The sequence below is a fragment of the Scyliorhinus canicula genome, chromosome 1 (genome assembly GCF_902713615.1).
Source record: "Scyliorhinus canicula chromosome 1, sScyCan1.1, whole genome shotgun sequence".
In the NCBI taxonomy this organism is placed as follows: domain Eukaryota; kingdom Metazoa; phylum Chordata; class Chondrichthyes; order Carcharhiniformes; family Scyliorhinidae; genus Scyliorhinus; species Scyliorhinus canicula.
In genome coordinates, this window is record NC_052146.1 from 192,013,454 (window position 1) to 192,027,420 (window position 13,967).

Below are 13,967 nucleotides of genomic sequence, written 5' to 3' on the forward strand. Positions count from 1 at the left end.
TGGAGGGTTTCAAAGCTGGCATTGGGCAGGTATTAAAAGGATGGGGACCTGTTCATAGACGGAACTTTTCCCAGCCTGAAAGCGCTGGAGGAGAAATTTAATTTGCCCCCTGGAAATGCTTTCAGATACCTTCAGGTATGCGCCTTTCTTAAAAAACAGGTGGTGACATTTCCGTTGCTACCCTCACGCAGGATGAAATGAAATGAAAATCGCTTATTGTCACAAGTAGGCTTCAAATGAAGTTATTGTGAAAAGCCCGTAGTCGCCACATTCCGGCGCCTGTTCGGGGAGGCTGGTGCGGGATTCAGGATAGGGTGGTCTCCGGCACCTGGGTAGGGGAGAGGAAGGTGTCAGACATCTACCGGGAACTACAGGAGGTGAAGGAAGCCCCAGTGGGGGAACTTAAAGGCAAGTGGGAGGAGGAGCTAGGCGGGGAGCTGGATGCGGGCCTGTGGTCGGATGCCCTAAACAGGGTTAATTCCTCATCATCATGTGCCAGGCTTAGCTTAATCCAGTTTAAGGTGATCCACACATAACGGCAACCAGAATGAGCAAGTTCTTTGGGGTTGAGGATAGATGTGCGAGGTGTGCGGGAAGCCCAGCAGACCATGTCCATATGTTCTAGGCATGCCCGGCTCTCAAGGGATCCTGGCAGGGATTTGCTAAGGCAATGTCCAGAGATAGCGATCTTTGGTGTGTCAGACGATCCAGGAGTTCAGGGAGTGAAAGAGGCCGACGTCCTGGCCTTTGCCTTCCTGGTAGCCCGGAGATGGATCCTTTTAATGTGGAGGGACTCGAAGCCCCCCAAGTGTAGAGACCTGGATTAGTGACATGGCTGGGTTTCTCAGTCTTGAGAAAATAAGGTTTGCCTTGAGAATGTCCATGACGGGTTCTCTCGGAGGTGGCAGCCGTTCCTCGACTTTCGAGGAGAGCAGTAAATGCCAGCACCAGCAGCAACTCGGGGGGAATGTTACATATTCATGTTCTTTTTTAAATGTTGTTAACGGTTATGCAAAAATTATGTTTTGATAAACATTTGAATAAAAATATATATTTTTTAAACTCTTAATTGATGTCATGGTTTCTCGGGTCTAAACACAGCAGTTTTGATTTTTAACTGACCATAAACTAGTCTTCTATATTTCTCAACCTGCATCGTGTTATTTTGATTCTCTCCTTTGATCCAGCTATAGTACTAAATTGAGGAGCTCCTGACTAATTTAAAATAAAACTCTTGAGTCTAGTGCAAATTGCAAATGGTGGAAATTTGAAACTGTAACTAGCTCCCTTTCGTTCTGTTTGCAAACTAGACCTGTTTGCACACTAGAGTGGGCAGAGTGATGAGGAACACATGGAAGATCAGAAAACAAATTGAAGTCCGGAATTTGGGAGTGCTTGGTTTTGAAATTAAGTGACAGATATGAATTTAGTTCAAATAATATGAAGTAAATTGTACTCTGCATTCTGTTTATTGTATCTAAAGTAATTCTCAAGGTGACTGGGATTTCAAATCAGTTCTGTCTGATTCTGGAGAACTATGTGCCTTCCATGCAAGCAGAAGACAGTACAAGATTTTTTAAAATTCGCTCATGGCATGTGGGGTCCGCAGGCAACCCAGAATTTTTTGCCCATCCCTAATTGCCCTGAAAATGTGGCGATGAGCCCCCTTTCTGAACTGTCCTTGTGCTTGCTGTACGTACCCCCAAAATGCTGTTGTACCTGTAGTGGTTTCATGCAGCTGAGTGACTTGAGGCCATTTCAGAGGACATTCAGTGATGTAGTTGACTCTTGATGTGCAGTGTATAATCTAGACAGGTAACGACTGGGCTAGTTGAGTGATATGTATAGTCAAGTAGCTGGCTGATAATAAGTATGAAGACTGATCAAGAGATAAAAGAGTGTGGGCAGCACAGTGGCGCATTGGTAAGCACAGCTGCCTCACAGAGCCGAGGTCCCAGGTTCGATCCCGGCTCTGGGTCACTGTCCGCGTTAAGTTTCACATTCTCCCCGTGTTTGCGTGGTTTTCGCCCCCACAACCCAAAGATGTGCAGGGTAAGTGGATTGTCCATGCTAAATTGCACCTTAATTGGAAAAAAATAATTGGGTATTCTAAATTTTTAAAAAAGAGATAAAGGAGTGAACACCAAATCCCCTCATGTTGCCATGACTGAGATGTCTCAACAGCAGCTGTTTAACATGCTGTGCTTTTCCATTCTGAACAGGTTCCACCGTTCCCCAGCCAGCTGGTTTACAACAGAGTCGGGAAATGTGGAAGCCGGACCGTGGTGCAGTTATTGAGAGTCTTAACGGAGAAAAACCATTTCAACCTCATAAATTCAGACATTCACAACAAAACCAGGCTAAATAGAATTGAACAGGTCAGCATCCCTTTTGTAATAAACATTACCAATAATGTAGAATCTTGATACCCAAAATCATTTCAGTACACAGCTCTGCAACCTTTATAGTGGCAGTGAATGACAAGGTGACTAGAACTGCATATACTGCTCGAGTTGGATTCTGGCCAGCAACATTTCCATCCTTCTGCTAATGTTGGCCTTTGCTTTTTTTCTCACTGCAGTCAACCATGGGGCTAAATCCATTATTTTATCCACTATAATTGCTCAATTTCTTATCTGATTGGCAAATGCATATGCAGTATATTGTTCTGTTTAAAATATACTCCCTCTTTGAACATAAAATCATATAGAAGCTTTTGTACTGACCTGCATCTGTCATCAATTGCTCATGATATTGGTCTGCTATTTTTATAATTCATTCACATCTTTGCTGGCTAGGCCAGAATGTATTGCCCGTCCCTAATTGCCCTCGAGAATGTGATTAGCCCACTTCTTGAGCCATTGCGGTCCCTGTGGTGTAGGTGCACCCACAGTGCTATTAGGAAGGGAGTTCTGGGATTTTGACCCAGAGACAGTGAAAAAACAGTGAGATATTTTCAAATCCGCATAGTGTGAGGCTTCCAGGTGGTGATGTTCCCATGCATCTGCTGCCCTTGTAGCTGATAAAGGTTGCAAGTTTGGAAGGTGCTGTCAAAGGAACCTTGGTGAATTGCTGAAGAGCGTCTGGTAGATGGTACACACTGCCGAAACTTTGCTTTGGTAGTGGAGGGAATGAATGTTGAAGTTGATGGATGGGGTGCCAATTGAACTGGTAGCTTTGTCCAGAATGAACCTTACGAGTGTTATTGGTGCTGCACTCAGGCAAAAGGCAAGTATTCCATCATACTCCTGACTTGTGCCTTGTAGATGGAGGTGAGTTGTTCTCTGCAGAATTCCTAGCTTCTGCTTCTCCACCCACCCACCATCTCCCCTTTACCCTCACTGTCTACTTTCTGACTCTTATCTACCTTTTCTACCCCCACCCCCTTTACAGTATCAAGTTCCTTCAGCCATCTCTTGGCATCATGTGCCATGACCCATGCATCCAGAGAGATTGGGTTACAAAATAGCAAGAGTCTAGATTTTATGATCTGATGTGCAACAAGGGTTCAACCTGTTCTCATCTATGATCTATTGTCGGCAGCACGGTGGCACAGTGTTCGCACAGCTGCCTACGACGCTGAGGTCCCAGGTTCGATCCCGGCTCTGGGTCACTGTCCGTGTGGAGTTTGCACATTCTCCCCGTGTTTGCGTGGGTTTTGCCCCCACAGCCCAAAGATGTGCAGGTTAGGTGGATCGGCCAGGCTAAATTTGTCCTTAATTGAAAAAATGAATTGGGTACTCTAAATTTTTTTTTTTTTAAATCTAAGATCTATTGTCATATAACCAACAAGTGACTATCCCTGAGGGAAGAGGAGTCCTTTTCGTGGTCATTCTGGCTTTGTGGTACCAACCCTCCATTGTCAGGTTAAATAAGCTGATCCCTGAGCTGGACAGGTCCACGATAGTCCTGGGCACTCACCCAAGATTGGTCAGCCTGTTATCATCTAAACAGGAAGCTGCTATGGGATTTTTCATAGAATTCCTACAGTGCAGAAGGAAGTCATTCAGCCCATCGAGTCTTCATCTCCTCTGAAAGAGCACCCTACCCAGGCCCACTCCCTTGCCCTATCCCCATAACCCCACCTAACCTTTGTACACTAAGGGGCAATTTAACATGGCCAATCTGTCTAATTTGCACATCTTTGGACTAAGGGAGGAAACCGGAGCACCTGGAGGAAACCCATGCAGACAATGGGAGAATGTGCAAACTCTGCACAGACAGTACGCCAAGGTGAGAATTGAACCCAGGTGCCTGGCACTGTGAGGCAGTGGTTCTAACCACTGTCCTGCTCACCTCTGATAGAAGCCATTGCCATCCTTGTATAGAGCTGTGATTGCACAAACAGTGCAAAAATGCCAGGGGCTAAATAATGTCTGATTTCAAAACTCATGACTTTTCTGTCCTTCCCATTTTTACAGATGGAATTAATGAACAATGTGAGCCTTGGAGAACAACCTTACTTGTATACACGACATGTCCATTTCCTCAATTTTACAAGGTAATAATCGCTGTTTATTTCTGTGTTTGCACAATTATGAAATGTGAATTCTTCTGTTAATGTGGTAATGATCTTTTGTGAAACAAATACCACAAGTGGTAACAGTTAATCCTCTGCATACTACCTTGACTCATCGGTAACTCTCTTCCCTGAGAAGCTCATGAGTTCAAGCCAAGAATTGAGCACATCATATAGGGATGTTTGTAAATAATAATAATCTTTATTAGTGTCACAAATGGCTTACATTAACACTGAAGTGGAGTTACTGTGAAAATACCCTAGCAGCCACACTACGGCGCCTGTTTGGGTACACAGAGGGAGAATTCAGAATGTCCAATTCACCTAACAGCACGTCTTTCAGCACTTGTGGGAGGAAACAGGAGCACCGAGAGGAAACCCACGCAGACACTGGGACAACGTGCAGACTCCACACTTCAGTGACCCAAGCCGGGAATTGAACCCGGGTCCCTGGCGCATTGAAACATTGTGCTACCGTGTTGGTAGCATAGATACATAGAATGCATCTATGCTATTCACCTCACACAACATCAAGTGGTAGTGAGTGTCACATTCTAACCACTCCTTGTTTGAAGTTTCTCCTGAATTCTCTATCGAATCTTTATCAGTGACCACCTTATATTTATTAAATGGTCTCCTTCTGTGCCGTAACCATTCAGCCCACTGTTGGTGCTGGCCCTCTGAAGGAGCAGTTGACCTAGTGCTATTCTCTTGCTTTTTCCCTGCAGTCCTGCAAATGTATCCCCCTCAGATAATGATCCAATTCCCTTTTGAAAGCCTCAATTGATCCTGCTTCCACCACACTATCAGGCAGTGTATTCCAGATTCTGACCACTTGCTGCATGAACACGTTTTACCTTGTGTCACCATTGCCTCTGTAGCCAATTACCTTGAATCTGTGCTCTCTGATTCTTATTCTTCCACCAGTTTCTTCCTTCTACTCTGTCCAGACCTCTCATGATTTTGAATATTTCTGTCAAATCTCCTCTCAATCTTTCTTTTCCAAGTAGAACAATCCTAACTTATACTCTGTTATGGCCCCTAGCTTTGCATTCCCCAAAATGTTGAAATATTTTTCCCATTTACCTTATCAAACCCTTCCTTAATTTTAAATACCAGTTTTAGGTCACTCTTTCAGACCTCTCTTTTCTAAAGAAAAGAGCCCCAACATGTTCTATCTTTCCTGATGGGTATAACCTTTCTATTCTTGTGTCTTGGCTCTATCACCTTTTGGAATATGAAGACCAGAACTGTGCACAATATTAAATAGTGAATGCTAGTCGACCTCCCTTGGCATTGTACATGGGGCATCAAGAATAAGTCTAGTGTTTGAACAGGTGAAAGCATTGAAAAAGCTTGACCTTAATGGGGCAAGCATGTTCAGGCTAGCGAGGAGGAGGAAGGAGAGAGATGGGGAACATTTCAGTCTAGCCTAGGAATGGAGAGATTAATTTTAGAAAGCGAAAAAGAGGAAAATAGGACAGGAGCAGAGGGAGCAACAGGAAGCAATGAATGAGTATATGATGGTAGATCAGAGCCCACTTCTTCACAGATGGCAGGGAAGGAAAGGGTAGATAGAGTCAGAAGGTAGATAGTGAGAGTAAAGGGAAATAGATCAGGCGGGGAGTGAGTAGAGGAGCAATGGTGAAGGATTAAATGCCAGCCAAAACTGAGCTACAGATAACTTATCTTCGGTGACAGCAAGCAGCAGAATTGTGCCAAGGGTCCAATTCTATCTCTGTGATGGAAGAGGAAGAACAAAGAACATTTGGCTTCTGCTGGGTCAGGATTGGGGCCAACATAGAGTAGTTTTTCGGCCTTGTGGTTGGGGGAGGTGCTTTATCTTTGAATGAAAGGTTAGATGAGGTGTGAGTTGTTTCTCAGCATGTAGGGAGAGGGAATTTGGTTCTGATTGAATAGGATGAGTTATTCATCATTGTGGCCAGGAATTACACAAGGTGTCCCAACACAGAAACTGCCATTTAATCCAAAAAGTCTATCATTGGTGTTGATGCTCCATGTGCATCGTCTCCTACCTGGCTTCATCTCACCCTATAAAGTTAACCTAATCTAAAAGATATAGGAGCGGAATTGGGCTATTCGGCCCATCGAGACTGCTCTGCCAGTCGATCATGGCTGATATGTTACTCATCCCAATTCTCCTGACTTCTCCCCATAACCACTGATATCCTTATTAATCAAGAACATCAGATTAGTGTTTAAGGTGCTTCTACCTACAAGGCTACAGGCCAAGAGCTGGAAGGTGAAATTAGACAGAATAGTTATTTCTTAGAATATTAGTATTGGAGCAGAAGTAGGCAATTTAGCCGCTCGAGCCTGTTCAATACAATTATGGCTGATCTCATCATGGCCTCAACTCCAGCATGCTGCCCATTTTCCGTACCCTTCAACCCATTACTAATTAAAAATCTGCCGAAATGCTCCTTAAATTTACTCACTGTCCCAGCATCCACCGCACTTTAGGGTAGTGAATTTCACAGATTCACAACCCTTTGAGAGAAGTGGTTTTGCCTCACCTCTGTTTTAAATTTGCTACCTCTTCTCCTGAGACTATGACCTCTATTCCAGAATGTAAAGTGCAGGACTGGCAGTGGAGGGCGGGAAAGCAGGGACTGGAGGGAGAGCAGCCGCCGGGCACTTGCACATTTTTTTGTGTATTTCATAGAATTTCCGGTGCAGGAGGAGGCCATTTGGCCCATTGAGTCTGCGCCAGTCCTTGGAAAGAGCACCCCACTCAAGCACACATCTCCTCCACCCCATCTCCTTAACCCAGTAACCCCAATTAACCTTTTTGGACACTAAGGGCAATTTAGCATAGCCAGTCCACCTAACTCGCACATCTTTGGACTGTGGGAGGAAACCGGAGTTCCCGGAGGAAACCCACGCACAGGGGGGGAACGGGGGGGGGACGTGCAGACTCCACACAGACAATGACCCAAGCCGGGAATCTGGGACCCTGGAGCTGTGAAGCAACTGTGCTAACCACTATGCTACCGTGCTGCCCATCAGGGATTCTTTTCCACGAGCAGCATTTATGTGGTCATGTATCAGTGGTAATCCTTTACTTTTGCAAACATCACTGAATCTGTAATATTGATGATGAAACTGGATAAAATTTAAGTCGCGTCTTGGGGATAAGTCAATCCGGAAAACGCATCTGCAGAAACCTGCGTTTGCCTAATTTTAGAAGTTCACCTCCAGAGAGCTTAGAGACAATTTGATTGTGTCAGAGGTTCAGTGAGCTAAGCGGGACCAAGACTTTCTTAGACACAGATAAAATCTCTGCACCTTGTTCTTTCTAAAGCTTCTGGAGGAGTAAGTTTAAAAGTGAGAGGCACCTTCACCTCCTGCTGTCCCTGTGTTTCATAAAAACAATTTGTTTTCTCTGATTTTGGACACATCCTTACAGAAGTTGAAATCACTGCTTTATAATTCCCAGAGGTGAACACTGACTGTATTAACTCAAATGAGAAGCTTCCATTGTCTTGTGCCACCTTAGGGCGGGGAAATGGTGAATATGCGACTGAACCCAGCTGCTGCTCCTCAGGAGTTTCAGGTCAACCTGCTCCGTGCAATTCCAACACGTGCTTGCATTTCTGATTTGCATTTTGTTTTTCATCCTGAGAGTTTTGCAATGGGCTTTTTTTTCTCCAAAAAGGATCACAACAAAGAATGGAAATATTTCTTTCTGGGAGTTTGGTTTGAAATAGGAGAAAGACTGGGAAGGGAGTGTAGATCCTCTTTGGAGATCCTGTTAAGCTGAGAAAACTTCAACTGGTAAATGACCAGGACCGTTTTGCAAAAGGCCATCATGGGGCTGATCAATGGTTATTAGACCAGCATACTTGGGAAGTGTGAATAACCGAGCTAGACTGAGACAGAGGTTGAAGTTTCTTTGGCGGTGGAGAACCAGAATAGTTAGTTATTTTACATTTTTTCTCAGAGTTACACACAGATCTTTTGGCAGCACCAAGGCAAGAGATGTCAGTCAGCACAGGAAAACAAAATAATTTTCTTTCCCTCCCTTGCCTGGGGCAAGAAAATTTTAGCATTGCAAATATTGCCTTGCCTCAGGATAGACCCGGTAAGCAAACGTGGCATGGGTCCCGAAGGTCGGCCAATTGGCAAAAGTGGGTCCCGGGAAAGCATTGATCTAGAGAACCTCCTCTGAACCGCCTCTAATGCCACTACATCTTTCCTCAAATAAGGGGACTAAACTGTGCACAACACTCCAGGTGTGGTCTCACCAAAGCCTTGTATTTTTGCAACAACACTTCCTTACCTTTATACTCTATTCCTTTAGCTATCAATGCCAACATTGCATTTGCTTTCTTTATTACCTACTGTACATGTATGCTAGTTTTCTGTGACTGATGCACAAGGACACACAGATCCTCCTTCACCGGAGCACCCTGAAGTCTCACCCTGTTTAGATAATAAATTGCATTTCCATTTTTCTGACCAGAATGGATGGCCTCACACTTATCCAGTTAAACTCCATCTGCCACATTTTGGCCCACTCATCTAATCTATCTATATCCATTTGTACAGTTCTTATTTCCTCATTGCAATGTATTGCACCTATTTTAGTGTGATCTGCAAATGTGGCTATAGAACCTTCTATCCATACATCCAAGTCATTAATATAGATTGTAAATAGTTGGGGCTCAAGGACTGAACCCTGTGGCACCCCACTAGTTACACCTTGCCATCCAGAAAAAGACCAATTTATCCCGACTCTCTGTCTTCTGTCCGTCAGCCAGTCATCTATCCGAGCTAATACATTGTCCCAACCCCTTGTGATCTAACCTTATGTATTAACCTTCTGTGCGGCACCTTATCAAATGCCTTCCAGCATTTTGTTCTCCCCTTAAATCTGTGCTATTCACCTTAACTGCTTGTGTCAGCGAGTTTAACTTTCTCACTACTCTGTCCCCATGATTAACTTCCATATTGTTAACCCTAATGGAGAGCATCCTCCTTCTCTTCAAATAGTGCTACGGGGTTTTTACATTTGCCTGAGAGGACTGATTTGGGTTTGACATCTCACTCCAAAGTCAGCACTTTTGAAAATGTGACATCCATCAGTTTTGCACGAGGACAGTCGGCTTGGATTAAGCACTCAAACATCTGGGGTTGAGCTTGAATCCATCACTCTCTAATCTACCGAGCCAAAGAGAACATATTAAGAAGTCAACAAATCTTAGAAAAACTGATTTTTCTATATTGACACTTGCATTGAATTTGTCCAACATTCGATGGAGGTTAATTAAGACCGGTGCCAACCTGTTGAAGGACTCTCAGTTTCAAAAATCTACATAATGTTTGAGCCCTGAATAAATCCCATCCTAAATAATTGTGACTTTCAAAAAACATAGCTTTGAATATTCAAAGAACAGTACAGCACAGGAACAGGCTCTTTAACCCTCCACCTGCGCCGATCATGAAGCCTGTCTAAACTAAAACCTTCTGCACTTCTGGGATGCGTATCCCTCCATTCCCATCCAATTCATGTATTCGTCAAGACGCCTCTTAAACATTGCTATTGTCCCTGCTTCCACCCCCTCCTCTGGCAGTGAGTTCCAGGCACTCACCATCCTGGTGTAAAAAAACTTATATCGCACATCTCCTCTAAACTTTCTCCCTCGCACCTTAAACCTATGGCCCCTAATAACTGACTTTTCCACCCTGGGAAAAAACTTCTGACTATCCACTCTGTCCATGCCACTCAGAATTTTGTAAACTTTTATTATGTCTCCCCTCAACCTCCGTCGTTCCAGTGAAAACAATTTGGGTTTATCCAATCTTTCCTCATAGCTAATACCCTCCAGACCAGGCAACATCCTGGTAAACCTCTACTGTACCCTTTCCAAAGCCACCACATCCTTCTGGTAGTGTGGCGACCAGAATTGTACACAGTATTCAATTTGGCTTAACTAAGGTTCTGTATAGCTGCAGCATGACTTGCCAATTTTTATATTCAATGCCCCGACCGATGAGAGCAAGCACGCCATATGCCTTCTTGACTACCTTATTTTTCATAGAATTTACAGTGCAGAAAGAGGCCATTCGGCCCATCGAGTCTGCACCGGCTCTTGGAAAGAGCACCCCACCCAAGCCCACAACCCCACCCTATCCCCATAACCCAGTAATCCCACCCAACACACTAAGGGCAAATTTGGACACTATGGGCAATTTAGCATGGCCAATCCACCTAACCTGCACCTCTTTGGACTGTGGGAGGAAACCGGAGCACCCGGAGGAAACCCGCGCACACACGGGGAGAACGTGCAGACTCCGCACAGATAGTGACCCAAGCCGGGAATCGAACCTGGGACCTTGGAGCTGTGAAGCAATTGTGCTAACCACAATGCTACTGTGCTGCCCATCTACCTGCGTTGCCACTTTCAGTGATTTGTGGACCTGTACACCGAGATCCCTGCCTTCCTACCTGTATTAGACCTTCCAAAATGCATTACTTCACATTTGTCTGGATTAAACTTCATCTGCCATTTCTATGCACAAGTCTCCTGCTCTATCCTCTGACAATCCTCATCACTATCCGCAACTCCTTTGTGTTGTCCGCAAACTTACTAATCAGACCAATTACATTTTCCTCCAAATCATTTATATATACTACAACAGCATAGGTCCCAGCGCAGATCCCTGCGGAACACCACTAGTCACAGCTCTCCAGTGTAGTGTCACTGGACTAGTAAACCAGAGAGCCAGGCTAATGCTCTGGGGACATGGGTTCAAATCCCGCTATGGCGGCTGGTAGAAAAATCCAATTCTGGAATTGAAAGCTAGCATCAATATAGTAAGCATGAAATTATCTTTGACTATTGTAAGAACCAATGTGGTTTGCTAATGTCCAGAAGGAAATCTGCTGTACTTACCTGGTGACTGCAGACCCACAGCAATGTGGTTAACTGAACTGCCCTCTGAAATGGCCTAGCAAGCTACTCGGTTCAAGGGCAGCCAGCAATGGGCAGAAAATGTTGGCCTTGGCAGCAATACCCATGTCCCATAAAAGGATAAATTAAAAAAATATATATTTTTCTGTAAGTGAAGCTGCAGTTTTACTGACATTTGAGAATGATGCTATAAGGCATTGTACGTTTTATGGTGGTGTCTGATAGGCAATGGTTAATTATTTCTTCGCTTAGGTTTGGATTGCAGCAGCCTGTTTACATCAATATAATCAGGGATCCGATTAACCGATTTGTTTCAAACTACTTCTTCCGACGTTTTGGGGATTGGCGGTCTGAGCAGAATCATCAAATCCGGACACCAGGGATGAAAGATGAGGAACGCTACCTAGTAAGTTTGTACCTTTGTAAATAATAAAGTCACAGGATTTATTTTCCTTCAATTCAAGTGCCGGCAACTGCATTATTTTGTATTTATGCTTTCATGGATTGTGCCATTGCTGGCTAGGCCAGAATTTATCGCCCATCCCAAAATGTCATTGAGAAGTGGATGGTGAGCCGCCTTCTTGAAGCCATACTTTTCCTGTTGTGTAAGTACACTTACAAGTGTTGTAGGGAGGGAGTTCCAGCGTTTTGACATAGCAACACTGAAATAGTGGTGATATAGTTCCAAGTCAGTGGGGCTTGAAAGAAAACTTGTAGGTTGTGGTATTCTAAGTAGTAGTGGTCACAGATTATAAAACTGCTGTCAAAGGATGCTGCAGTGCATCTTGTATATGGTACACATTGCTGCTACTGTTCTTTGCTGGTGGAGCAAGTGAACATTTAAGGAGGTGAAAGGGGTGTGCCAATCAAGTGGGTTACCTTATTTTGGATGTTGTCGAGCTTCTTGAGTTTATTTTTTGGAGCTGCACTCACCTAAGCAAGTGGAGAGCATTCCATCACACTCCTGACTTGTACCGTGTTTATGGTGGGGTCAGGAGGTGAGTTACTTGCCACAGAATTCCCAGCCTCTTCCTTGCTCAGCAGTCATGGTATTTTGATTTTATACTTGACTAAAGTTGGGAAAGTGAAGTTTAAATAATTTTACACTGATATTCCTGCTTTGGATGTGACAGGGGGGGGGGGGGGGGGGGGGGGGGGCATCTGTCAGGAGTTGCAGAGCAAGCCAGAGTGAATGTGAAACGGTGGTAATGGAATTGTTGAGTAACAGAGGAGAAATGTCAAAAATGAAGGTACAGATTAACAATGAGTGCATTGGAATCCTTTAGAAACATGAGTGTGCACACATATTTAAGACTGGTAATTTTCACCCCAGGAGACTGAAGCCTCCTCACTGATATTTTCCAGGACTTGCTGGCTTCTGGTCATTCTCCCGAAAATTGCCAAGTACCAGATGGATGAATTGTAAACATTGATTGTGAGGAAATTGTTGGACATCGTGATAAGGGAATGTTTAAGGGATCTTGTTAAAGTACAAGATTTAATTGGAGACCAAAAAATCCTGGAAACATCCAACATTTCTTACAAAGACAAAAGAAGAGGTTAATATTTAGTATAATTAGTATTAAAAAGTATATTTAAAAGTATTTTTAAAAGATTAGAACTAAAATCAAGGGAGCCAAACAAACAAACAATCCAGTCATAACAAGTAAGTTAATGAATTGAATGACCAGCAAAACATTGCAAGAGCAAGGCTGAAATTAAGCCAGAACCGATGTGAAATGGAATGGAGTCAAGTGCTGGGAGAACACCAAATTACCAAAAAAAGGACTGGAAATTCTGTTTGCTGAGAACATGCCGTCACTGCCGATCATTCCGGCTATAGTATCTGTGTTGGCTCTCTGAAAGTGGTACTTACTGCATTTTATTCTCTCCTAAATTTTCCCCTTTTTATAAATGATTATTAATTCTCTTTACCCCTCTGTTTTTGGTAAATTACTATGTACTAAAAATACCCTCTGCAGTAACAAATCCCTTAGCCTCACCCTTTGTTCTTTTGATTTTAAAAGAATGCCCACTATTTACAGTCTCATTAACCAGGGAGCTGAATTTGCTTAGTCAAACTTTCAGAACAGTCTGTAAATATCCCTTATCCTTAATTTTAATGAAGGGACATCCAACTTCTCCTCTAACTCGTCTCATTCCTTCAATAATAGTGAAAAGTGTCTACTCCCTCTCCATTGAGCTCACATCTTTCCTGAAGTAAGGTTGGAAATGTGGACACAGCATTCCAACTGTGGTATAACCAATTATCTGTTTAGGCTTAGCATAACTCCAGCTTTATACTCTGATTTGTGAAAGCTGTTTTGTTTTAGTGGAAGTCCTCGTGCAGTAAGTCCTCACTTACATTGAACATTTAAGGAGGTGAAAGGGGTGTGCCAATGAAGTGGGTTGCCTTATTTTGGATGTTGTCGAGCTTCTTGAGTTTATTTTTTGGAGCTGCACTCACTCACGCAAGTGGAGAGTATTCCTGAAAAATCGTGTCTTTAAGT

The 13,967-nt window shown here is 43.6% G+C and overlaps 1 protein-coding gene across 3 annotated transcripts in view; it reads left to right on the forward strand.

Annotated features, from left to right (window-relative positions):
• The window catches only part of usta (uronyl 2-sulfotransferase a), a 109,892-nt gene that overhangs the window by 36,391 nt on the left and 59,534 nt on the right, over positions 1–13,967 (forward strand). For 2 of the 3 annotated variants that reach the window (XM_038805274.1, XM_038805265.1), the window contains exons 3-5: positions 2,223–2,378; positions 4,422–4,501; positions 11,710–11,863. In XM_038805274.1, the coding sequence (XP_038661202.1) occupies positions 2,223–2,378; positions 4,422–4,501; positions 11,710–11,863 (390 nt within the window). The remainder of the gene's footprint in view (positions 1–2,222; positions 2,379–4,421; positions 4,502–11,709; positions 11,864–13,967) is intronic. The other variant, XM_038805273.1, reaches the window with a different exon arrangement.